General features: G+C 37.9%; 1 protein-coding gene across 3 annotated transcripts in view; it reads left to right on the top strand.

The window, feature by feature from the left end:
- MAP7D1 (MAP7 domain containing 1) overlaps positions 1-27,535 on the top strand; it is a 60,132-nt gene that overhangs the window by 14,454 nt on the left and 18,143 nt on the right. For 2 of the 3 annotated variants that reach the window (XM_072419845.1, XM_072419854.1), the window contains exons 2-6: positions 13,467-13,871; positions 17,111-17,179; positions 23,781-23,944; positions 25,281-25,389; positions 25,882-25,992. In XM_072419845.1, the coding sequence (XP_072275946.1) occupies positions 13,769-13,871; positions 17,111-17,179; positions 23,781-23,944; positions 25,281-25,389; positions 25,882-25,992 (556 nt within the window). In that variant the 5' untranslated portion in view covers positions 13,467-13,768. The remainder of the gene's footprint in view (positions 1-13,466; positions 13,872-17,110; positions 17,180-23,780; positions 23,945-25,280; positions 25,390-25,881; positions 25,993-27,535) is intronic. The other variant, XM_072419862.1, reaches the window with a different exon arrangement.

Raw genomic sequence — 27,535 nt, 5'->3', positions numbered from 1 at the left:
ACCCTATTTTTAATACCAGTTACAGAATACATTAGTATTAAGAAGCACATATATATACAGCCAAATTATTTTATATATTATTCTTAACCACTGTGTGTATATCTTGCATGAGTTGTAATGGTAACTGAATATAAATATTACCATGCTCATCTAAAACAGAGAGATTGTTTGAGAGAGATTTTTGTGCTGTCTGTTAGCTGACTTGTATCAAACCACATATTGGAGGGTTAACAGGACTTGGGGGTCATGCTAGGCAAACAAAGCATATCTGATGGATGAGAGTAAGCCAGCTCTGACAGGCAGAAGCTCCAGCTTTATTCTTTAGCAGTGGAATTGTTTCACATTTACTATCTGTCATCCAGCTAGTTATCTGTATAATCTGGTACGATTTCATGATTGTCGGACCCAACTTTTAGAGGTCTGTAGGGAAGCAGTCTCTTGAGTAGTGATTCAGTTTTCTAAAACAAACCTTTACAGGTCACTTTTTAGGCCCCATTTGGACGTGTGAATTTGTATCCCCTCTCAAGCGCCCCTATTCAACTAATCTAATCTGCAGCATTTGATATCCACTTTGTATTGAGCTGAGGTTCTTCCTCTAGAACAGGGGTAGGCATACTCAGGTCTTTAGGCCAGATACGGCCTAGCCAGTAGTCCGTTCCGGCCTAATGCCCCCCTGGTCGATCCGTCCTAATCCCAGCCGGCAGTGGTCGTCAACCCGCTGCTCCGGAGCCGCATGCGGGGTAAGGGGACATTCCCTCTCCTCCGTATGGAGTGGAGGAGAGGGATTTCTCTTCAGGGGCGTTCCTGGTTGGGGGTGAAGCCTTCAGCGTGGGACTTGAGAGAGAGTCTGGCCTAGTGTGCCGCCTTGACCCCCTAAAATGGCCTTGTAGCCAAAAAAGTTTGCTGACCCTTGCTCTAGAACGTAAATAATGGCTTCCAATGATTTAACGCTTCCAGTAACTATACTGCAGATAGCCATACACAAATGTGTACACAAAACAGTTCAAAACCACTCTCATTCAGGTAAATAGGTAATGCAGTCTGCAAGAAAATGCTTTAGTATGAAATATCCCCTAACTTCAATGAGATTGGGGCCATTGAATATTTGGCAATGAATTCAGGATTGCAAAATTACACAATCCTATGACCTGTGATGTTGTTATATGGTGTACCATGCCAAATCTCTAAACAATCGACCACTACAGTATTGTAGTTCCACAGCTGGGCCACTTCCTTCTTGTTCTTCCTTCTCCATAGAACAAAATAGGCTGTTCATCAATAGCCAAGCAGCCTGTCTTTGTGGAGATCATCCCCAAGACTCTCTCCCAAGCCATCATTAATTGCTTTCAAGCAACAATTGAACATCTGTATAATGCTTCTCATCTATTGCATAGCAGCCTGCCTTTCATTGAGCAAAGCATATGCAATTGTTTTTTGGGACTGCCAACTATGATCTTGCAATGTCTGCAACAGATTTGCCAATGTAGATGTGACAGATTTTCACTTAAATAAAAGAAATGGGCAGGGGAGTTTTATATAATTGCCGGGCTAAATTGGAAATCTGCTGCCCAGTTTTGTTCTTGACCAACTGACCTGATAACTTGGTCTGATGCCCCAAAACATTCTGCCTTTCTGATCTGATCACGTTGTGAGAGAAATTACCAAAATGATCGATCAAGATTTAATATATATATTTGATCGGTTATGATCATTTGGAAATACAATTTACCTAATTTTGGTTTCAAACATCATGGCTATTGAAACCGAAAGCAAAGTATCTATCTGAGTGTATCCAGCCAAAGAGTTGGACCATCTGCATTAAAAACATTGCTTTTGCAGGAGTTTACCTTGAAAAAAATATGACTACTCCCCTTGTATTTGCAGTCTATAATGACTGAAAAGTATGATCTTAAGCAGTATACAGGGGGCACTGAGGACAAACGACCTGCATTGTGGTATTTTTTTTACGTGGAAGGTCTTTAGTATTTAGTGTGCTGTTTTTAGCAAAGCAGCGGAAGAACCTTCCCATCACCCTTTCCAGGAATCTGACAGAGTCCTATATGGTCATGACAAAAATAGAGTATTGTAACTCTCTAAACTGTGTAATTAACTTTTTACAATGAATGTAATCATTTTAAATGCAAATAACTGATTTGCTAATTTTGATGCAAATTTCATTTGGTGAAGGGCTGTGACTGATGGAGCTTTTGTTCTTATCAAAGAAGCGATAACTGAGTGGTACTGATAGAATAAGAATGGGACTTTGGTTAAGCAAACTATCCCTTGAATACACAGTGACATCAGATAGCAGGAAACAGGAACATGGCCCCTCCTGTTCCCAGTTCCCAGATCTTTATGTTTACTAAGCAACTGTCTGCTGCAGATTCCAAAGTGAATCCTTTATTCCAAGTGTATTCACTTCTGTTTAAAAAGTTACTGACATTTGAAATTGAATATTTTTAACATTAGCACTGAGTGATTTTCACAGATTTATCTTTGGAGGTATTGACTGAAAACATTATCCAGTGTCATATTTTTATAATATTTTAGCGCTGTGTTGTGAATTTTTAACCTTTATAATTACAGCACATTTCCCAAGTAAATATGGGCTTCTGTAATTACTTTTTTATTTGTGAGTATGTTATTATTTTGAGAACTATGAGACATTGAAAGACATCTCTCCTAGTTTATGGGAATACATACAAAATACATTACATAGTGATTGAAACGTGTGGCAAAATGCGGACAGTAAGATTTTATGTTTTTTTTTTTTTTTTATTCAGTAGAATCTTTGGTGAGCTATTTAATGTAGTGTGTAGTGAAGACTCCACCATAATCCTGTATATCGATGTGTGACAAAATATTGCTTCAGAATTCAGCCTTAAAGTTATGGTAGATTAATAATAAAATGACCAAACTGCCTAAATATTTAAAATTTCATTAAATGTCCTTCAGATGTGTGCTGTCTGGAAAAACTGCTGTCATTGAAAAAATATCCTGAGGATCCCTCTGCATTTTAGGAAAGGACACATAATTATTTTTATTATTATTATTTATAATAATAATAAAAAATTGTATTAATAAAACACCAACATAATCCAGCTAGCCCAGTGCAACAATTTGAACCGATGGCTTATATTTATTGTATTATTGTGCTGAAACCTTGTGATATCTGCTATGTAAAAAAAAAAGGGGAGGATAATCCTTAAAATGTAATAGAATTCCATTTAAAGTCTGTGGATTACATTTAAACAGATTTTGGATCTGGTGAGCCCCTGCTTTAAATATTTGCAAAGCCTTCATTGATGGACTATAACTAAATATGACTATCAGTTCCAAAGTAATCTAAGGTCATTCATTGTTGGAGTTCAGTTTGTTTGTTTGTTTTTAAGCTTCATGAAAGACTCTTTGGAGTGAAGTAGGGAGATGATAGTGAATGTTTTTGGAAGGCTTTCTGCAAGCCCTGCATTGTCTTGTGATGTCCTTTCTCATTCACTCTAATATTTTGCTTGGTTCATTTCCTGATATATGTCTGCTGTCCTCTTTGCCTGAGATTGCACCTCCCTGGTAATCCTTATGGCAATGTTCTGGAGTATTTTAATGGAGATGATCCGTGGTCAGTATTCTAGGAGTAGTCGGTAGGTTGTGCCTTTGGCTATATGGTTTTCATTGAAAGATCTCATGAATGTGTACAGCTAGTAGCTCATATCATGTTCAGAAACTGACCAAAACATTGGTAAATATTGGATAAACTGATGTTACAGCTTGATAATCTTGTGTGCTGGGGTCCCATTGCATGTGTAGCTGTAAACGGGCCCTTTAGGACTTTCTAGTAATAAATGGACTATATTGATGCTAGAACCACTCTTACTATTTTTGAAAACATGGTGACAGTACATTTCTAACGGTCATCCAGTGAACAAGTTTTTTGGCCATTATTCAAACTGAACTGGAATTGCTCCAGAACAGGGTTTACACTTTCTGTTACTGAAGGTTTTGGCCACTGATAAATCATAGGATCAGGGAAAATGACATCTGCTGACAGATAGCTATGTGATATGGTACCTATAAGGCCCTTTCTAAAACTTCTCAGGATTTCCTCAGTGCATGTTGAATCCTGTATGAATGACATAAATAAAAATGAGTGATCCTTTTTAAAATGGATTATTACCTAATCTCCCTCTTATTCCATAGCAGAAGTATTGCGTATAGATGTGTCATTCCTGAGCTGATTTACTGGCTCAGGTGTTTTTCTTTGTTCTGTATTTCGCAGAATACTTTTCAGAAAGCTCTGCATTCCTGTAGTCATTTGGGGAGGGACAGGAAGTGACTCCTTGTGATTCAGCCTCAGGTAACGAGGTTAGAAGATATGAAGGGATGGGGTGTAAAGTAACCGTTCCCTGGGGCTGGATGTGTCACTTCCAGTTCTTACTCTGTAATGTAATACTGGTGCCAATCAGAGCTAAAAAATAACGCTAGGAATATTCTGTAATGGAAGAAGAGAGCAAAGGGCATCTATTCGCTGTGCATCTATTCTTTTCACTGTCTAGTCACAGGGTGTTGGTGGGGAGTTCAGAAAGTTATACTGCAGGAGAAAATCTCAGAACTAGATGGACAAAACCTGTTGGAAGGCAAAATGGCTCCCATATAAGTATTTTATTTACAAAAGTGCATTTTGTCTGATCATTTATAATAGTAATGCAATGGAAACATCCATGCATTGACAGCTGTCCCTTTATCCCCAGCTCAGCCGGGCAGTGTCTAGGGCAAGATCACTCCTTCATCCATAAACCTTTCTGCACCCCCTCCAATCTTCTCCAACAACTTATTGTCCCTCTACAGTTCCCATGAAAGGATTGTTATTGCTAACATGCAGTTTTTGTAGCTGGAAAAATGCGTAGATAGTGTGAGGTATGTATGTAGGCTCATGACATGTCTCTGTCCAGACATGCACACCCATACCTTGTTCTGCCAACATTTCTCCTCGGTATGTTCATGTTCTGCCAAGAAGCCCTGCAATTGTGCAAAGCAGTGATGTCATCATCACAGTGAAGATTTGTGTTCGTGTAATCTCTCTGAACCAAAGCCAATTTTTCTGATTGCTGTAATTTAGGAATGCGATGACTTAACACTACATTATGAATCTCCATACTGCTAAATGAATACTCAGTGTTTCTAAAAGACAAAAAAAACTTACAACTAACAGTAACTTAATTTATCATACCAGTGTCAATAAAATTATATAAAAAAACAAACTTTTGAAAAATCTTGCCTTATATATTTTTAAAAAAATTTTTCTCAGTGGTTCTCCTTGCCATGCTTTCCATGGAGCACTGCTTTTTATGCACTTGCCTGGTTTTCCTGCCTGGTAAAAGATAGCTTTTTTGTTCTTCAAGTGGCAGACTGGTCTTGCAGTTTTATGTGGTCAAAAGATAGTCTATTCTTTGATAAGATTATACTAAATCAGGTATTTATTACAACATTATTCTGCACTTTTGCAGTGTCATTGCTGTATTTTTGGACCAATTTGCAGTTAGATTTTGTAAAAAATGACAACATTTCTGTGTGATGACCAATCTTTTATATGTTTCAGGTTGTCATAACTGGTTTTCTGGTGGGAAGATCCGATAATCATAATCGGTTTTTAAAATCCCAACCATTGATTGTTCTTAAATAGCCATTTGAGCAGCCTAGGTCAGGGGTCTGCAACCTGCGGCTCTTCAGCCTCCTTGTTGTGGCTCCCTTCGGCTGCCGCGGGGAGATCTCTGATGGGGGATCCCCTTCCTCCCAAGACACTGCGGAGAAGGGGGATTCCCTATCTGGTGTTCTAATGAAAAAAATCTACCAGTGAAATAAATCTACCACGGGGCGTGTACAAATGGGCTCTTTTGATAGTAAAGGTTGCTGACCCCTGGCCTAGGTAGGTGTCCAGCTGCTCACCAGAGATCTCACCAGAAAATATGCTAGGAAATGCTTAATTATTTTAAAGATCATTATTTTCAAAAGAACCAAATGTGCATCTATGTCCTAGTACCCTAATATTTTTAATCTGTAGCTCCTGTATTATGTACACCCATAACACAAGATCCGTCAGACCAGGGGTGTGTGCTTAGTTTGGCCCTTTACCAGCAGGATCGGACTAGAATCACTGTATGTCTGTCCTTTTAGAGCAGGACTCACACCCTAGTATCACTGGGAAAGAAGTCACCAGCCTTCTGCAGCAGAAAGTTCCCAGCAGCACATTTCATGTAGGTGTACAATTACCACAGCTAGTGTTGCATTTACAATTGGTAAATACAGGAGTCACGTCTTTCTCGTTGTAACAGCAGACCAGTTTAGTGGGATCTGACCAACGCTGAACTCAAATGAAAAAAGGTAACACAAAAGCTAGCTTGTTGCCAAGGGGAAAATTTTGCAGTAACCATTTGAAATCAAGAGCTGCTGCAGATTGATTTGTAGATGTTTTTAAGTCTGGGACACTTGTATGTCCGCTTGTTTTATTTCATATAACAACTGTAATGTCCAGCCGTATACATTTGTGCAACAATATGGAAATTATTGTTTCCAGCGCCAGTGAAAAGAGCGAGTTCTGTTCTGATCCATTAGGAGGGTAGTAGGGAGTCAGATGAGTGGGTTGCACCCCCCACGTCTTCCCTGTTACATTCCTGTCCGTCAGTTATTGATACGGCAGGACAGATCCCTAAATAACATTGGAGTACAGCTGTACAGACGTTAGGTTTTTTTTTTTTTTTTTGCTTATTTTGATCATGTTGATCATGTTCCAGCTCAATTTTTCTCGATCATTTCTATATTGAGCCTAAATTATTCCCTGTTCCTAATGACATAGTCATGTTACCAGAACTACATCTCCAAAGAGCCCTTCCCCTTTATACACAGGGCCTGATTTATTAAAGCTCCTCAAGGTTGGAGAGGATGCACTTTCATTAGTGAAGCTGGATCACACAGGTTCACTAATGAAAGTTTATCCTTTCCAGCCTTGGAGAACTTTAATAAATCAGGTCCATTATGTAGGAAAGACCTACAGAAAAACATGGCAATGTAAGGAACTGTATTGTGGGGGATAAATTAAAAGGGGGGTTTAGGCAGGGTTCTAGAGTCCAGCAGAAAGGGCTGACAATAGTACTTAAGTTTTTATAACACTGGAGCATACCACATTTCTCGCTGATCAACAGTTTTATATGTACTTTTTTAAAGCATTGGGTAATTTAGTTTATGGCAGTCCTGGTAGTTTCTGGTAATAATTTTTATTGCTGGCCTTATCTGCCGGTATGGTAAACAGTTGCTGCTATCCTGTCCGAATGTCACAGGAAGTAAGGAAAAAAACAAACAGAAAAAAGCCTTCTATAAATTTTAATTTAGTTAGGTTTGAACCTATATTGTGTGTGATATTAAAATAATAGCGGGAACATATGAAAATATTTAATACACAATGCAGTATCTGCTCTTTGTTCACAATTATTCTGATCTGAGTTGTGTAGTGCAGGATCTGCCAAAGTAGAAATGCAGATAATTATACACTTCATGTAAGACTATCCTTATGACAACCAAGAGTCCTTCAGTCTTTGCTTTTGTATATCCTGGAGTGACCTCAACACAAAAATAATGTATTCTAGATGTGTTACTAAACATTAGTATATGTCTCTGTCCCAATAGTGATCTGCAAAGTATTTCTGGTATATTTATTGGTAAGGGGTCTTATTGGTCAGGAAAACATGTGATCTTCTTTTGTTAGTGGATTTGAAACCACTGGATTTGGATAATGCACATTCCATTGGGATCTAGCTGAAAGTGTGCAAGCTGTTGTATCTCTGTCTATTATATTGAACCATTTATTTTATGCATTTTGTAATCATGATGATTGAACTCAATCCACTCATTCTGGATGAAGCCTTGGGCACACTTCCAATGCTGAAAAGAGCATCATAAAATGTCAGAGAGAAAAATGGTCACTTTAGGTGAAAAGCCAATTCAGCCATTAGATTGTGTTAACCTTCATTCCCAGTAATTGGCAGAATGTGTTTAAGTGATCTATTAGCTGCCAATACCAGAGAAGATAACCTAGTGAAGGTTAGTCGTCTGTCCCAAGTTATCTGCTTTAGCAGACAGGGCAGGGCCTGTAAATGACTTCTTACCATGTCTGACAATGTTCAAAATGCCAAACAATATTCAGTACACAATTATCAGTTGATCTACACATCTTTCTGTCATATTTCTTATCTTATCACAATATATTTATTTTAGGATTTGCCTTATGTTGTTTAGGCCGATTTGCATTAGCTTTAAACAAGGTGGCTATTATTATTATTATTATTATTGTTATTATTAATAAACAGGATTTATATAGCACCAACATATTACCCAGCGCTGTACATTAAATAGGGGTTGCAAATGATAGATACAGACAGTGACACAGGACCCTGCCCATAGAGCTTACAATCTACTGGCCTGGGACCGCTGGTTTCCCAATGCTTTCAGAACATGTGAATATGTCTGAACAGGAACAGAAAGCAAAAGATTTATCGCATGATTGGTGCTTGGGTGGCAGTGTGCAGTGAATGATAATGATTCTGCAGTCACTGTGTTACTTGATGAAGGGCTTTTGCTGTTGGAGTTATTAGTGGCTGCATTCTTATAGCATTAGCTAAGTCTAGCCTATAAAGCAGAGCAATGGGACTTGGGTGGCTTCCGATGCATGGCTTGCTCACGTGATGGTCTGTCAGGGGTGGTCTGGTTGCATTATTCTGTCTGCTATTCATCATTCTCTTACACTGGCCTGAGCTGTGCTTTCTCACTCCCTGACCATATTGTGTTTTACTTCCTACACTCCTAGCACTTTCATCTTGTTTTGTTCTCGATTTTTCTGTTTCATCTTTACAATTTTGCGTATTTCTCTCCCTACCATTATAAGACTCTTCATAAACACAGGTTGTAAGGTTGATAAAATACAGGTTGGCACTATGACGGGGGCCTACCTAATTGGATATATATTTTATGGATCCTATGTTCTTGAGTTTGTAGAGAGATTGTAGTAGAAGTAGTGCTGCAGTCCACAGTGTTTTTACATAGCTCGTAGGGTCCCAGGTAGCCTACCTTACTTTTACACATGTAGTGCCAATGTGATGGTTTTATTAGACATTCTGTGCACGCACATCAAGCAGAAGTATGGGAAGCCCCACTACTTGATCTGGGCATGGCGGTCTCCAATGAACAGGTAGAGGATGTCCACACTTTGGAAAAAAAAAAATTGGGAGAATTGATTTTTGTTATTTTAAAACATTGAAGATCATAATAATGATTGCATGAAAAAGTAAAACTACTTTAAACCTGAAAAAAACCTGAAAAAAATGTAAGCTGGTAGAGGTTATTTAGAGCAGGAGTATTAGGCTGTGTCACCTGTGCGATAAAAGATACTTACCTTCATGTTGACAATTATTTAAATGAACCTTTTCTTGCTACTTTGCTGGTGCCGAGATCTTCACTCAGACCTAATTTGGGTTCAGGATCTTTGGCCATCTTGATTGGCCGGGCCAGACAGACATAATTTATATAGTGCACACGCATTGCTAGTTACCTGTTTCCCAGCAATCGGTTTTGCCGGGATTGTACACTGAGCAGTGCATGTGCAGCTCTGTGTACATTTAACAGACATAGTATTTCCTTTCTGCAGTGAACCTTTGAGCAGACTATTACAATTAACAATCAGTAAATTAGTGATAAAACAAGCCATCAAGTTTAAGCTTTTTCTGTAAACTTTGAGGATGCCTTGTTCCATAGTGCCTTTAGCTACATGGGGGCTTGTTTTAAAGCTCAGTTTGTGTTTCTTAGGATTATGTAAATGCTTGAATATCTAGCCTTAGGTGCACATTTCTTTGTCAACTCTCTTCTCCGTCCTGCTTGAGATTTTATGCACTCCTTATACTTACGCACACACTATATATAATGAAGGCCAATTTGCCACTAAACCCAATTAGAGCCTAGTGCAAACGCAATAGATAACATATGTTAGAAAAGACAGTTTTAGGGAATGTCTTTAGAACCATAAATTGTCATAAAAAAAAATGGGCATCTACACCTATTTACCCACATTCTGGAAATCGACTCTTTGACCGTTGCTAGATATGAATTTATTTTTGTAATCAGTGTGTCATCTATGCACTGAAAAATCACATGGATGAAGAAAAACCCCATTCCCGCCAGCATAATTAGTATCATGGGTTATGGTTGGATGTTGTCCTGTGTAAGATCACTGTGATACCATGTATATTTCATATACATGAAAGTCACAAAGAAATATACAGCATACTCTATTACCTTCCACTCAATATACACATTCAGAACCAATCAAGAGTATGCAAGAGATGTTGGGATATAAGCATCCACACAAAGAAAGCTGAGCATTATCGGCCTTTTCAGAATTTTTAAATGTGTCCTTGTAAAGAAGGACTGGACCTTGGTATATTAGGGTAGCTGCCAGCTGCCTAGGTCTCGATGGGTAGGGCTGTGGCTTGGGCAGGCTCTCATATAACAGGTGCAGCATTGCTGGCAGTCCTGGACAGGGCAGCTGTAAAGAGAATGCACACAGGGCAGCTGTAATGGGGGCGGTCACTTCCCCCAATGGAGAGGCCTCATTGCAGAGCTGTGGGGGAGGAATCCATTCAGTAGTGAAAAAGAATTGTCACCCTACCTTTACACTTTCAAAGAACCACCCCCACAACTGTGTTTCCTAAATCGATCCCCGAGCATCATTCAGCACATGTTAACATTCAAGACCAAGATCTGAGCTAACAAGGAACAAGATAATGAGCACTTTATAGAACCCTATTTGCTCAGAGTCTGGTGTGGTAAAGGTTGAAATACCTGACCACTATTATTATTTCCTCCCACGGATCATTACTTATACTTGTAACTATTCAAACCTCGTATTTGTAAATCTCTAAACAGTGTCCTGACATGGCAATTCTTATGCAAATGTAACCACATTCAAACAACTTAATATTGCAAACTGAGCAAAAGGATAAACACAAACTACCACCAAGAGTTTCAGTTGACACTTTAAATTATTTTTTACTGGTAGGCTGCCTTGATCTGGTTGCAAATGGTTATGGCTGCCTAAAAACTGCTTTTGTGTTGGGGCTTTGGTTGGCAATAAGAGCTCTGTCTGTACAAGCTAATTTGTTTGGATGGGCTAGTACAAATTTCGGTTGGCTAATTATTATTGTTTAGATGTTTTTTTTATGTAAATAATAAAATAAAGTGTTTCCTAATGGACTGATTTGGCGATAGTGCACATACGTTAATGTCATTGGTGCAATAGGCTGTGCTAAGTTTACATATCTTACACTGTTTAATATGAATCCACTTTTGTGTCTGGAGTTTTGGAGAGATTTGGAAGGCTTTCATTTCCTTTTAAACACTTAACACGTTCTATTTTCTTCTCTTGCAAGGAATAAGAATAACCTGGCTTGTTACCCAGTTTTGTTTCTTGCAATGTATTAGGGTTTAATGTCTAGCACATTTGCTCCTGATAAGAATTAAAAATAGTCCGTGGGCTGCTCATCTATTCGTAATAGAATGTATCTCATGAAAATGTGTTCTGTATTATACATACCAGGATTGTATACCAATGCTATGTTGTGTTGTTTTTTGTTCTGTATCCACCTAGCCTTCTAGGTGCAATGCCTTTACCTACAAGTGCCATGCATATTGAAATTGCTTGTTCTTTTTCCTATTAAGCTCTCAAGTGAAGAGCTGAATAAAATTAGATTTAGAGTTTAATTTAGATCTGGTGAATGTTTGCTGAAGATCGTTGATCTGCCTAATAAATCATTCTACTTCTTCTGTATGCTTGTACGACTCCAAAAGGTCTCTTGGCAGCTAACTGGGAGAGCCCATGCTGGCCTAGGTGCACAAGTTTTGGCATTTACTTGAGAGAATGAGAAGCAATCCATGGAGATCTCGTTCCTTAGTAGCCAGTGGATATTGAGGTGATATTTCCTACCCTCTATAACCTGATTAGTACACTTTTCTTATTGGTTATATTCTAATAATAGGTGACTATAGTACTTTCTTTTTGGGTTAGAGGTCAGCTAGTAAAGGTTTTCTTCAAAATCCTTCTCACTCTTTGAATAATGGCGAGCCTATGTTTAGAGATTAACTTCCTTTGTAAATTATTTCAAAATGACCTCTTATGTTGCTAAAGCTACAGTGGGACTTTGTTTCTGAATGGGGACCTTTATTACCCTGGGATAAAATGTACAGATATGCAGAGCACACTGTCGGAAATAAATGAAGTGGTCTCTATTGCAGTCAACAGTGAAGCTGTGCAGCCAGCACACTGATTATTCTTCATGCATCCCCTTTAAATGGTAATGATCTTTTTGACCTGTGATGTCATATGAGGAAGCACATGGAATGTATGGGAGAACCTCACTTGGTACCTGACATTTCTCTTCCCAGCTCTGCTTTATATTATTTTAAGCAGCAAAAACCCCAGGTGCATTCTGCATATATGTAGGTTTTAGTTTTGGATATTACTAGGAAGGTTGGGCCAGTAAGAATGTGCTTACAGTAATAGGGAAGGTGGCAGAGATAAAGTTGCGCAGTCCTACTTTTATGCTGGCATGCTCTCTAATTAAAATGTATCACTTTGTGTCCTGCACTTATCAGTGAGTATTGATATTGCATTTTTTGCAAAGGCTTCCCCTGTAACCTGGGTCCAAATGAAGTCCCTGGGTCTGTAATAAACTTCCCAATGGTTTTGTACACTTTACACGTACCTAATGCCTTTGCAAACCCAGATATATATATGTCTTATATAAGTAGCTTTGACTGCCTGTGGGGAAACTACAGGGGTTGGATACAACCAACCCTCAAAAGGATAGAGCAGCCTTTCTTAACTTTTTCAACATGGGGGAACCCCTTGAAATAACTCAGGTCTTTGGGAACCCCTGACAATAATAACAATATTCACAGCATTACAGATCGTCAAAAAGATGATTGCTGTAATTCAAACTGACCTGCGAGGCATAAATTTCTCAAGGATCCCCCTAGCAGCCTCTGGAGGAACCCTGGGGTTAACGCCAAACCCTGGTTGAGAAACACTGGGATAGCAAGAGCAGAGCAGCAGCAACCTGTCTTTATCAGGTGAAAATTCTGCACAAGGGGAAAAAAAACAGAGACTTGGTTTCAAGTTGAATTACTGCACAGATCTGTAAAGCAATGCACAAAAGATTTAAATAAAATATACATGGCTATTGTATTTGGACAATATTTGTCCAGCTGTGATTTCAGCTTTAAAATGATTATAAACACCAGGCAAATAGATAAAAATATTTTTTTGTCTAGTGGTTGATTCATTTGAACAGTTGCCTCATGTTTTTGCTTTATGTGAATATTTATTATTTTTTATCAAGTTTCTTTCCTAACTATGTAATGTTTTCATCCAGGTGACAAAGTTACAACAGTAGAAAATGACATACAGCAAGCAACAAAGAACTCAGACACTCAACTAGAAGATGGTCAGCTAAGCACAAGGACAGAGGAAGTAACTTCCAGCTCCGCAGCATCTGCTGAGAGCCATGATGTCGCTTCACAAGAGACTCGGGGACCTATTTCTGCACCAGCAGTTGAAGGGCCTTCTCCTTCATTACAGATAGTGAGTACTTGTGATAAAACAGAAGACTGACCCAGATTATCTCTTGAAGAACAGAATTCACTGTTAGAAACAGAAATTCCAAGCACATCCAAAATGGTGGAAAATGTAACTTCTCAAAAAGGACAGATACAAAAGAGTGATGTCTTAACGCCGCCTGCTGCTGTGTCTCCTACTGCTGCTGTTAGGCAAAAACTTGGTATGTATACTACTTTCTTTTCCTCTGTATCTGAAAAGTATGAGTTTGTCTGTAACTTTCACACTAGGCCTATCTCCAGCAAGGCAAAGTTTTACTTTTTAATATTTCTGGAGCTTCTTAAGCACACAACATTTGGCATTTAAAGCAACGTGTGAAAAGTATAAATGTAATTACTCCTAAAGCCACATCCCCAGTTAGAGCCATAACACAAAACAAACATACAAATTTGGGACTTTTAAGGCCAATTTAGCTTCAGGTAAAACATTTTTTTTAACTTTTATTCAAATACAAAACTACTAAAGTCGCTGTATAAAAACATACACACATTGAACAGTATCTCCTACATGGACACCAACAATGATGTTCAAGCTGTTGACGTGTTTCGCGGACACTCAGTCCGCTTCCTTAGGACAAATAGCACCGAAAGCTTGAACAACATTCTTGGTGTCCATGTAGGAGATATTGTTTAATGTGTGTATGTATTTAAACAGCAAATTTAGCTTTGTATTTAAATGTTTTGTATTTAAATAAAGATTTTTTAACAAAAAAATTTTGTTACCTGAAGCTAAATTGTCCTTAAGTCCCAAATTTGTATGTTTGTTTTGTGTTATTTAAAGCAACATGACTACTAGTAAAAAATTCATATATAGTCTGTATTATATAACACATAGAATCCTAACATAAATAGTTTGATAGGACTGTTTGTGTTATTAGGAGCAACAAGTACGTTATTCCTTTTGACTTATTTTTGTATTCGATGTCATATTTGTAGGGTGAAGTTGGCCTGTTGCAGATCAGTGTAATTGTAAAATATTTTGAATAGCTTCGGAGCATTTACTTTTCTCTGCCCTTTACAACAACCCTGCCACTAGCAAGTTGTCATCAGCAACAAGTTACAAGTATACAATGGAGCTTATAGAACAGGTTTTTTAAAGCATGACAGTTGTTGTAAAGGGACTGAACTTGCACTATACCACATTGTTCTTTGACACGATTAGCTATACCATTCAGTCATCAACTGGGACTGTCTGCATTTCCAGAGCTCCGAAGTGGATACATAGTTGTGAAAACACAGTTGAGCGCTATAGCTTATATTTTTTACTCATCAGCTTCTATAAAGTTATTGTACATCCATACATTACTTTCCCTTACAAAAGCGCAACAGGATTTTTTTATTTCTTTCAATATTTTCTATATTTATCATCTTTGGACACTGGCCTGTTTCAATGTTTACTATCTTCTTTGGTCTCTCAGACATATTTATAGTTTCGGTATCTCTGTTACCTGTATGTCTAAGGTTATAACCTCATCTTTGTTGCACCCTTGTTATTAAGTCAGGTTATAAGTGTTGTGGGTAGGAAGGAGCCTCTCTTACAGAGGTCTTGCTCATAGAGTCTCCCTGTGTTTAAAAAATAGGTGATCCAACGTGCTTGAGGCCAGGTAGTCCAGAATGTTATTATTTGGTAGCTAAAAAATTAGGAACACTTAGGCAAGTTTATCATGATTTGTATAAAAAAACTAGAAAATGCTGTACCCTTCTGTGGCTATCATTGTAGAACTGTGCTGTACAGCTCTTACATGTGTGACATTCAATGATAGTATGTGATATTTTAAGTTCAACAGTGTTATTTGCTTAGAAGGTTTTGTAACACAATAACAGAATCACTATGCTTTTCTTGTTGCTGGGGGAAAAAAAACAGCTGCAATCAATGTTAAGGATGCTTTATAGCCATTTCAATTTTAGGCTCAGTGACTAAGCAGTAGTATATTTTGCATTCTTTGCTACTGGTGTTATCCAATACAGTTGTGAAGTCCATGGCACACCAATGATTTGTAGCTTCATAGCATTAAAGCTATGTTTTAAATTAAAGCTATTAAAGTTTTAACTTGCCAGAGAACATGGATTGGGTAGATCTGCAGATGCTACATACAGTGCAGTATATCCTTGATACAAAGTTGCTTTGTGTGATGTGAAATTCATGTCATACTAGCAACATTGTTTCTGAGAGTTATAGCATCTACAACACTCTTAGATTGATCATTTGTAAGTGATTGTAGAGTTGCTACTATTACTGGTTACAGTGCTTATTTAGCTGCTTCATATTACTGCTTTGCCATGGTGAATCTTGGACAAGAGTAGTGACTGAGGCTAATGAGTCTATAGCTTTTCCCATACACTTGCCGGTGACTGACTGAAATGCATTTTTAACAAAATATATGGAGGAGAGTGATTCTTTAGCTGTAACAAATTGCTGCTTTAAAGTTGCTGGTGTGACAGCTGTTGGGCAGGGAAACTGTACTAGAGTAAGGGTTTGTATCCTCATGCTGCAGACTTCACGCATGAGATGGTTGCATGAGATAAGATACTTCAAAGGTCATTCTAAATTAATTGACGGGTTCATCTGAGCTTTGGTTCACCTCCTTCATACATGCATTTTGCCTGCTTGAGGCAGTTTTTGCATTTTCATACACTTGTATTGAAAATAGCAAACTATCGAAGCGAACATGAAATTAATGGCACCATAGCTTTGGGTATTTCTTCTCATGTACACATACCACATTAATATGAAAAAACAATAATGGTAATGGTTTTTATATAATTAAAGCCCATCTCTGGACAAATATAAGGCAAAATAGAGCAAAGAGTTTGGATGGTTTACTTATGGAATTATAAATTGCTTTAGACCAGGGGTCAGCAAACTCCGGCCTTTAGGCCAGATAAGGCCTAGCCGGTAGTTTGTTCCGGCCTAATCCCAGCCAACAACCCGCGGCGGAGCCGTCAGAGCTCCGAAGCTGCATGCAGCTCTTGAGCCTCCGTGTTGTGGCTCCCTTCCCTATTTACCCCGGCCGGTGTTAACACTTTAGCCGCCGGTGTAAATAGGAAACATTCCCTCTGCTCCGTATGCATTTCGGAGGAGGAGGATTTCCCTTTAGGGGGCGTACCTGGTGGGAGGTGGAGCCATTAGGGCAGGACTTGAGAGAGAGTCCGGCCTAGTGTGGTCCTGCCTACCCCTGAAATAGCCTAGTGGCCAAAAAAGTTTGCTGACCTCTGCTTTAGACAATAAGGAAAAAAATGTTATTTTTTTAATTTATGTCCAGAGTTGGGTTTTAACTAACAAAATATTAATATTTTCATTTTTTTCTAGGTTACTGTATAAGTATAGTGGTGCTCTAAAATGTCACACAAGACAAAGAGAATCCAGGTTTTACTAGAGCATATTTTTTGTATTTGTTCACAGATACCCAGAAAGCAGAACAGCGCCAGAAGCTGGCAAAAGAGAGAAGAGAAGAAAGAGCAAAGTATTTGGGTGAGTTTTTTCTTGGTGACAAAAACAAAGTTCATACTCTCAGGTGTGAAGGCAATATCATGTAGTCATATATTAATCATTGATACATTCAAACTTAAGTGTCAGGGCCCTGAAAAGTGTCTGTTGTCCAGCAGTTTTCCACTAAATAATTAGAAAATAGAACATTCTATTTCTATGGGCAACACAGTTACTTCTTGTCTCCTGAATTGTTTTGTCTGCCTCCATTGTGTACTAGAGTAGGGTTATGTTACTTGTAAGATCTCTTGAAATCGCTCACTTACTGGTGAAGCTCACAAGTCTGACATGAATATTTTATTGGCCATGGAGGCTGCACAGCATAAATATTTAACTCATTTTAGAGACCTCAGGAAATTTAGGCCAGATGAGCAAAATAAAAATTCCTTTGTTCCATTTTACCTTGCTTTTTTTTTACATGTATAGATGTTCAATAATATGTTTTATAATCCAGCATATTACAAACTATCTACTGGATTTAACACAAACACATTTAATGAGAAGATTGTAAACCAGGTTTAGGATAAAAATAAACTGTAGTAAATATTATAAAAGCTGTTCAATAAAAACAAAAGTCATCCTGTTTAATACAAAGAAACAAAATACATTTGTAAGTAAAAAATTTTTGGGTATTATTATCTGTGAATGAAGCAAGCAACATATCCAGCATACATAAAGCAGTGCACTTTGGTATTTTCGATCTATGTGGTTTAAGTGGGCCCATGGCCACAAAAAAGGTAGTTATCTGCTGTAATATGTATATAAAGTAGTTTGAGTTTCATCCTGCTTTCTAAATAATAGTTCCTAGAGCACAGCTGTATTTATTTATTGCCATGTTGAATATGATGCTTGCCTTACAAACATTTGTGTGTTGGGCATACTTGTAGCTTTGATGATTTTTATTGTTATATTTAAAATTGGTTGCTTCATTCAGTTTCTAGAGACCCTATATTTACAGGTACATAACACCCTTTTTTGCCTATCACAGTTCAGTACTGAGCAGATTTACAATGGGGGATGTGAATAGCCCTATGCAAGTTTAGAATTTTAGGGAGTTGAAAAAAAAATGCATTCCAGTGGTGATAAATGCAATGAAAATATATACAGACACCTTGTGCATCTGCTTTATTATCATGTGTAACAATGTGTTTTTTTAATTCAGCATATTACAAGCTATCTACTGGATTTAACACAAACACATTTAATGAGAAGATTGTAAGCCAGGTTTAGGATAAAAATAAACTGTAGTAAATAAAATAAAAGCTGTTCAATAAAAACAAAAAAATCATCCTGTTTAATACAAAGAAACAAAATACATTTGTAAGTAAAATTTTTTGGGGTATTATTATCTGTGAATGAAGCAAACAACATATCCAGCATACATAAAGCAGTGCATTTTGGTATTTTCGATCTATGTGGTTTAAGTGGGCCCATGGCCACAAAAAAGGTAGTTATCTGCTGTAATATGTACATAAAGTAGTTTGAGTTTCATCCTGCCTTCTAAATAGTAGTTCCTAGAGCACAGCTGTATTTATTTATTGCCATGTTGAATATTATGCTTGCCTTACAAACATTTGTGTGTTGGGCATACTTGTAGCTTTGATTATTTTTATTGTTATATTTAAAATTGGTTGCTTCATTCAGTTTCTAGAGCTCTTTGAAAAACCCTATATTTACAGGTAGATAACACCCTTTTTGCCTATGACAGTTCAGTACTGAGCAGGACTGAGCAGATTTACAATGGGGGATGTGAATAGCCCTATGCAAGTTTAGAATTTTAGGGAGTTGAAAAAAAATGCATTCCAGTGGTGATAAATGCAATGAAAATATATACAGACACCTTGTGCATCTGCTTTATTATCATGTGTAACAATGTGTTTTTTAGTCTGACTGTCATTTATCTACTATTGATTATTCTGTTCTAGCTATTTCCATTCTAATATAGAGTGATGTCTTCACCTCTTCCTAGAACTGCAATGCTCAGACTGCAATATTGAACTATAAATGTGTTTTGTTTGCCCACAGACTGCATCAGCATTCAATGACTTGAAAATCTCACATTTAAGTAGTTTTCCAGTTAATGTTGCTTATACAAATCTCTATCAATTTGACTTTTTTTTACCAACATATTTACTATTCCATACAAGTGCTCAACCCAGAATTTGTTTTAGGCTGGGTGGGAAGAAGCTGTAGGCAGGTGGCAGCCCCTGTATTGTGATCCAACTTCTCAGTAACCACCCAAAAGCAGCTGGGTGGTTTTTGAAAAATTTTGGGTAGTACGCCCAGCTAAAAGGGACTGGGGAGAACACTGCATACTGTAAAATGTCAAACTGTACCAGTTTTTGTCGTGGTCTGTGTTCATCTTGCATATGTGTATCCAACTTGCAGTCCCTATAAAATAATAATAATATAAAATAAAAGAAAAAACTGTTTAGTAATTGGGTAGATGTGTATGAGGTGGGCACATCGCATGGTAATTGCTTCAGCTACTGAATAGTCATTTCTTGAGGATGATGTGTTGTAATCTGGGATAATAGGCATGTATTTAAAAAAAAAAAAAAAAGGAGGGGAAGCAGTATTTAGTACCTAGTGAATCTGGTCCAAGGCAGCTCAACCAGTGATCCAGCATCGGGGTCATGAGAATCCAAAGCTCATTAACGCAAAGGTCTAGTCTTTTTTTATTCAATTTCAAAAAAATTGGACAAATAATTTTATGTTGGCCTTGAAGGAAATGTGTAAAACACATAGCATTCACAGCTTGCTGCATAGTGACAGAGCAGTCAGAGTGTCCATGCTGAACACTGCTGGAGGTCCCTGCAAAAGGCACACAAGCCTCGGATAAATTACTTATTTTAGATCATGTGGATGGCCTGGTTAATTTGTGTTTTTTACCCAATGAAGAGATGCTAGCAGGAGGTACTGGCAGATGTAGTGTGACTTATAACATTGAGACTTACAACATCTCGGTGCCAAATGCCTCAGGACATCTTGAGAGGTCCTACATAAGGTATAGTTGCTGAGTACACAGCCAGTATCCACTAGTGATGTGTGACATGCAGGAAAATAGATATATATGTTGTGACAGTGCAGCAAAAATGTCTCCATGCAGTCTCTTCTTTTTTCTTTTTTTTTTGTATTTTGAAGCTCCAATCTGATACCAGTAGTTTCTTGTTCTGTTCCCCTATGGATGTTCAACATTGCAGAGAGCTAACATGATAGATGGCTGATGTCTCTATGATTTATGACTGCTATAAGGTTTCAGAATTGTATTGTATGGGGTCCTACAGCAAGCTTCTGCAGTCATGACTCGGTGAACTGCACCCATATGATAGAAATAAATCTATGTTTATTCCTACCCATTTATACTTTTCTTGCAGGACCCTTCTTTCTGCATCTTTACTCTAACATAGCTGTGTAATCTTTATAGGATCAGTACACAAAAAATAAATAATCCTAATAGTGTTTTATGTATCCCAGGGGCTGTTAAAATACCCAAATGTGTGCATCTTTAGTGAAAATGATGACGTTTTTTCACTTTTCCTGTTGGAATATTTTTCTTATATTTCAATAATAAGAATTTCAGCTTTAGGTACCTAGAAGATGCAAAGGTTGAAGGGAACATCAAAATATATTTTATTTAAGTGGACAGGAACAGGGTGATGATTTATTACAGGTCTCCATTTTAGAATATTTTGGGTATTTGAGAATACACAGGCTGACTTTACCTACCAGCTCCCCATGTGATCCAAGTATTGGGTTAACGTAGCCACATAAGATTTTTCTGTTTACCATAACAGTTTTTTTTATTCTGTGTTACAACACTCTGTTCTGGATCCCACTAAGCTTTAGATAATGTTTATGGAATCATAACTACTATTCTGTGCTTTTGTCCATACACTAGGGCAGTATAGTGTTAAAAAACACAGGGATGGGTAGTCTATCTCGCTGGGTTCTTTCCAATTGTTGTGAGACTGCAGGATTACAGATATTGATCAGATTTTTATATAATGTTTTATCTCCAGCCATAAACATTGATTGAAACCTACTGCAGAACTTTCATGCGGAGCTGACAGCATTTATACTTTACCCAAAGTCACCCTACCAATGATAAAATATAAAGGATAAAAGAGAGAAAAGTGGATCTTTTATGTATGGGTTTTTCTTAATTGCGTAATAGCGCAAAATGATTTTGGCTTTAGCTTGTAATGGCTTTGTTTTTATTTTGAATTCTATCTGCAGAACTGGGATATAACAATAACAAGTCACAACAGGCAGTCTTTCATTCCTCTCTCCAAAAATAGAGTAAAAAAGGCAATGATTCATTTCTGGAAAGCCTACATATAAGCATTTTTATTATAAGGGTTCAATACACAATCAGTTTGAACAACATGATCACCAATACTAAAATCAAGATCAGTTTGCAGCCTTCAGCCTGTATAAACATACATTTTTATTTATAGGTTCCTTTTTTAAAAACCCCAGACCTCACATTTCGTAGAACATTGGTTGTGAGTGTTCTGACAAATTTATGTATCATGGCATCACTGCTGACCAGTGACTTACATTGTATTGCAGACTTTTCTAAAGAGCTGGAGTATGCAGTTGCACTGCATTTTACATTTGTTGAAACAAGTGAACATTGTAATTTGCAGCAGACATTTTGTATGAGTCTACATTCTGGCCCTGATTTAATAAAGCTCTCCAAAGCTGGAGAGAATACACTTTCATCAGTGAAGCTTGGTAATCCAGCAAACCTGGAATGGATCTGCTACAGAATTGGAAACATTTGCTAACAAATAGCTAATGACTTTTAGGAAATCAATTCCAGGGTTTCTTCTAACACCCAGCTTCACTGATGAAAGTGTATTCTCTCCATCCTTGGAGAACTTTAATAAATCAGGGCCACTGTCTAGATCAGGGGTGTCAAACTCTGGCCCGGGGGCCAAATCTGGCGCCAACATCCATTTTTTTGGCTCCCCAAAGGAATCCTAAATATGAACGGCAGCTAAAAATAGCACCGCTACTTTAATTCCCGTCATCAGTCGGGTCTATAGACAAGCGGGCTCTCTGCCTATGCGTGGCCCCACATTGGACTTTTTTATAGACGCAAGTAATGCCGGGAATTTTAGTAGCGGCGCTATTTCGATACAGAGGGAGTTTCTTTGGTGGCCATTCATAAGATTTAGCCCTGCATTGGCCGCGTTTGGCATTTCCAGCACTCCCCCTAAGCTGTACTTTTCCTTGCTACTCCAAGGCATGGACTTGAATGGTTGGATTTGAATGGCCCGCGACTTTGTCTAAGTTTTTAATTTTGGCCCTCTGTGTATTTGAGTTTGACACCCCTGATCTAGATGTACTTTGTGGGAGAGATCCAGGATATATTAGGATGTGTACATTTTATAAGGATACCTTGTAGTATCCTAACCTAATGTTTCATCTGCTTCTGCAGGTTGGTTTAAAACTGTTGCTCAGTAAATGTCTCCCACTCTCTAATTTGTGGCTTCAAATTTTAATTGAAGGGCATTGCAGCTGACAAACTTCCTGTCTTTAGACTTGTCTTGTCTACCACAATATCCACTTACTATGTTAGCCCCTGGGCTTCAGGGGTTGTCAATCACAGCGGCTGTGTCTTATGTGGTGCATACAATTTCCATAGAACCATATTCATCCAGATGAGAATGAGTTGTTGCAAATCTCACTCCTCTTCTCACTAATTCAGGAACTTCAGCTAATGATATACTGTAGGATGCTGAATTGCAGTGTTCCTTATTGTATTAAGATATGTGCTGTAATGTATTTATTTATTATAGATGATTAATAAACAGTATGGAAGAAACTTTCCTATGCTACTTGAGTAACCCAAAGCATCAACCTAATGGTCGTCTATTGACCACATTAGGATAAAGCTGTGCGTATTAGTTTATATAGGCATGACGTTCATATAATGTCAGTTACTGTTAAGTAGGGCGTTATTGCAATTATGCACTGGCTTCACCTGATTCCTCCTACAGACCAGTATCGAGCAAGATGAACATATGATTCCTTCCTTTTTATTTTTAAGGGAAAAACTTCAGATTCATAATAATAAAGGGAAATAAAATGGCACAACATGTAGTGGTGGGTTAAAAAAAGATAGTTTGCAGCAAGTATGCTACTTTCAATTTCATGGAATAGAGGGAACCTGCAAGTTGTTGCCCAAAAATAGTTTTTTTCTTCTCCACAGGTTCGAAGTTTAGCAATATAAAACTCAACAGTGTTATATTTTTAATGTAAGATGCTATATGTCAAAAACAGTTGAAAGCCTGCAGTGATGTGGAAGAATAACTGACATGTTAGTTCACATTTATGATTGCATCTTCTAGGAACATTCATGTTTGCAATAATTAGGCTTAGCATGTCAGACCTCAGGGTACTGATATTCATATGACAACAGACTGCAAGTATATAAGGCAGGGAATAGCATTATCCTATTGACCCCCATACTAGGGACTTGTGTTTTATGTGTTACAAAAGTGCTGATATCATCTGACACTAATTTAAACTGAACATCATTTTGTAATCCTAAACATTTCTTTTAACTTTTCAGCTGCCAAGAAAAATGTGTGGCTTGAGAAAGAGGAGAAGGCAAAACAGCTTAGAGAGAAGCAAATACAAGACAGAAGGAAGGGACTGGAAGAACAAAGGCTTAAAGCTGAAAAGAAAAGGGTCCTCCTGGAGGAACGGCAAAGGTTAAAGCATGAGAAGAACAAGGTAATGGTGGTCTGTAATTGTTTTCTATTTGACCTGTTACTACTCCTGGTCTTTACCTACATATAACAGATTCTAACTATTGCCCTAAATTGTCAAATATTTAGTCTGAAACCATCCCTAATGCTTAGTGTTTGAGTTGTGTCACATGTACTGTTAAATATTATTAGATGGCTACTAAAAAGGTGCCATAGCTGCTGTAAAATGTGACCTTTTTGTTGCTAATCTGTAATAATTACACTTAAAGGAGGTTATTACTGCTGTGTCTCAAGTGATTGTCTCATTTAAAGCAGTATTCATGTAGTGTTGGCTGTCATAATCTGAGTTAGGAAGCAGTAAAAATGGCAATGATAGCACAGTGTTGAACCTTTACAGATATCTAGGCTGAAAGAAATTGGCATTTGACCTATGTATTACCTAGCTGAATATTATGCAGTATTGAGTGTATTACACTCTGACACCAATAAACTCTTGGGTGTAGTAAATCAAAGTAAAGTTATAGTATATTGTAATTACATAGCATTGAGAGCTTCTGCATTGCTTTACTGTCCATGGTAAGTTCTCTCAAAGAAGCTTACAGTCTACTGTCCCATTTGTATTTGTGTCCTTAGTCTTAAGCTATGTACACACGTCCGTCCAACCCAATGATTCTCGCCCAATAATCGGCTCAGGGCTGATATCGGGCGGGAATCTGGCAAGTGTACAGTGCCAGTCGTCCATTGTCCGAACGACTGTCCTGGCAGATCGATGGACGACTAACGCACCTAATAGAAGGGAAAGGAGAGAGCGCGCAGTGCGGTACCGCTCTGTCGCTCTCCTTTGCCCCTCTCTATGAAGCAGAACGGTGCTGTATATACAGCACTCGTTCATGCATCGTTCAATAATAGTCGTCGGAAAGGATCGTGAAAGATCCTTTCCAACGACTATTATTGCACGTGTGTATATGGCTTTAGTCTAAGTCCAATTTGAGGATAAGCCAGTTAATTTACCAGTATGTTGTTGAGATGTGGGTGGAAAACAGAGTACATAGAGTAAATCTATATACAATTGCCATTGCTGGGCGCACCACCCGGCTCTTTCAGTAACCACCTGGCTGTTTTTGGGCAGTTACATTAAAGTTGGGTCACAATACGGGGAATGCCACCCGCCCACAGCTCCTTCCCACCCAGCTTAAAAAAAGTCCTAGGGAAAATACTGAGGTAGGCTGGTTGAGATTTGAACCTGAGAACCTAGTATTAGTGACCAGTAATCAGAGTGCTGGTCACTAAGTCAATGTGCCACCCAGACATAGACGTCATGTCATGTTTTCCACTTTAATATGTTAAATTTCAATTCCTAGGAAAAATATGAGGCCGCAGTCAACCGTACCACTAAGAAGACTTGGGCAGAAATTCGTCAACAGCGATGGTCGTGGGCAGGAGCACTCAATCAGAACTCTCCTAAAGGAGGTATGATTAGGGGATGCTGGTAGTAGATTTGCTAGCAGGGCTGTAGTTTAGTAATTGCCTTATTTCTTTTTGGGGACATACTTACAAAAACCTATAGTGGCAGCAAATATTGACATACATGCCCATTAAAATACAGTTCATGGCTCTTCCAGCTTGTCCTTTGCTGTAAGGGTAGTGAACAATAGGAAATTAGAATACAATTCTACTAGACCTGTGTGCAGCACTTCATTTAAAAGGCAGCTGTGGGTATTCCTCAATTTCTATTTTGGAATTGCCTTTTGACTTCTTTTGTGTTGGGTTCTGATTTTGAAAGTTTTAACCAGGTTGTCATCCTTAATTTATTAAAAAAAATGTATAAGAAAAACTTACATTTTGTATCCACTCCAGCCCATATGTCTATAAATGCATTAAACGCTATTATGAATTTTAATGAAAAGAGTTCATACAGCTGTGTAAATGCTGGCTGGTTTCTACTGTGTCTCTTTACTTCAGGCCCAAACAGATGCTCCATATCTGCAGTGAACCTTCCCAGACATGTTGACTCTATAATCAACAAGCGACTATCTAAATCTTCTGCCACATTGTGGAATTCTCCAAATAGAAGTAAGAGTTTTGTAGTGTTGTTGTAATGGAATTACCTCTTCAGTACTTACGTACGGATGTTGGTTTAGTATAATCTAGGTGACTTTAAAGCTAAACTCCAGGCAAGCAACTGAATACATAGATAAAATGTATAGAAAAAAGCTGTTTTCCTCCAAAAGGATTTGTATTTTTGCTCATCAAGTTCTTGGCATTCCAAAACCCTGCCACACAGCACAGTCCGCTGGATGCCACCACTTACAAATATAGATTATAGAAGAGATACAGTGGTGTCTTCTATTCACTGCCTGCTTACTTGGACAGTGAAAGTGCAGCAGCAGGCCAAGGTCATCTTAAAGCTTTTTCTACTATTTCCAAATATTACCATGTTCCTTACCAGTGCATTTGCATTCAACACACCTGATTGGCTCCCAAATTGATTCTCCTTACTGTTTCCCCAGTGTGAGTATTGCTAAACAGAGTATGGTAAAAAGCTGATAACCAAATAGGATTGTTTCTTATATATGGTTGCAATAATTATTGTCAATAAATAAATAGCTGCATTAATCCTATATTCTTTATTGAGTCCTAAATTCCTGGAGTTCAGCTTTAAAATTATATAGAGTGCATAAGATAGTGATTGATTACAGACATTTTGTAGTCAATGGTAATGCATGAACCTTGACAAACACCCATCGGTGCAGAAGTGGGTGTTGGAGGAAATCATTCAGCCAAGTTTTATTTCATTTACATTGTTCTTGTGTTCTTGTTCCTCTCAAATTTGCCGGTGTCTGTGGTTTTCTGCACATGTAATATGAATGAACATGCTTTTTTCGATTGCTAGAAAGGACAATTGCAACTTAGAGGATTTTTTTTTCAATTCTTTATGTTCAGTACTTATTTAGAAGTACATATGAATTATTGCATGTTTGTTTCACGTTTATCAATTACAGCCAACAGATGGAACATCATCCTTGAAATATTTTTCTTCTTTGAAGTTTCTTTGTCACAGCTGCTGTGCCAAAAATAAACCTGAATTACCACAGGATGGGCCTATTCCACTCCTCAGCAGACTAAAGCCTCAATATTTTAACTAGCAGTTTAATAAGTCTTCCAGAAAGCAAGATGTTGGTTCTATACTTTCTTATCAGAAGTCCAGCAATACTTTGAAACTGTATATCATTACCGCAGCAGAAAATATATTAAAGATGTTATACAAATAAACAAAAAAAAAAATATAACTGCAGAGCTTAATTAAAAAAAACTTGCTTCCTTTATATAATTGGACAATAGCTGTTACAGCTTGTCCTTAAGTGTTTTGGTTATCTCTGAGTCTGTCATATACTATACAATTTCACTTTTGATTTGGCCAATTCAGGCATTAGTAGTAACAGCTGCATGGTGTGAATTTTGCTTTGACAGACTATGGAGTGAGATGATCCAGCATAGTGGAATATTTTATGAGACAGATCTTCTGTCAGTCTTTGTGATATGAACAGCAACATTCCCTTCATTGCAGCACCCTGAATTTACCATAACAAGTGGGGACCAGATGTCCCGGCAATGC

The sequence above is a fragment of the Pyxicephalus adspersus genome, chromosome 1 (assembly GCF_032062135.1).
Source record: "Pyxicephalus adspersus chromosome 1, UCB_Pads_2.0, whole genome shotgun sequence".
Classification (NCBI taxonomy): domain Eukaryota; kingdom Metazoa; phylum Chordata; class Amphibia; order Anura; family Pyxicephalidae; genus Pyxicephalus; species Pyxicephalus adspersus.
Note: the sequence above shows the minus strand (reverse complement) of the source record. Positions and strands in the feature narration are given on the sequence as shown.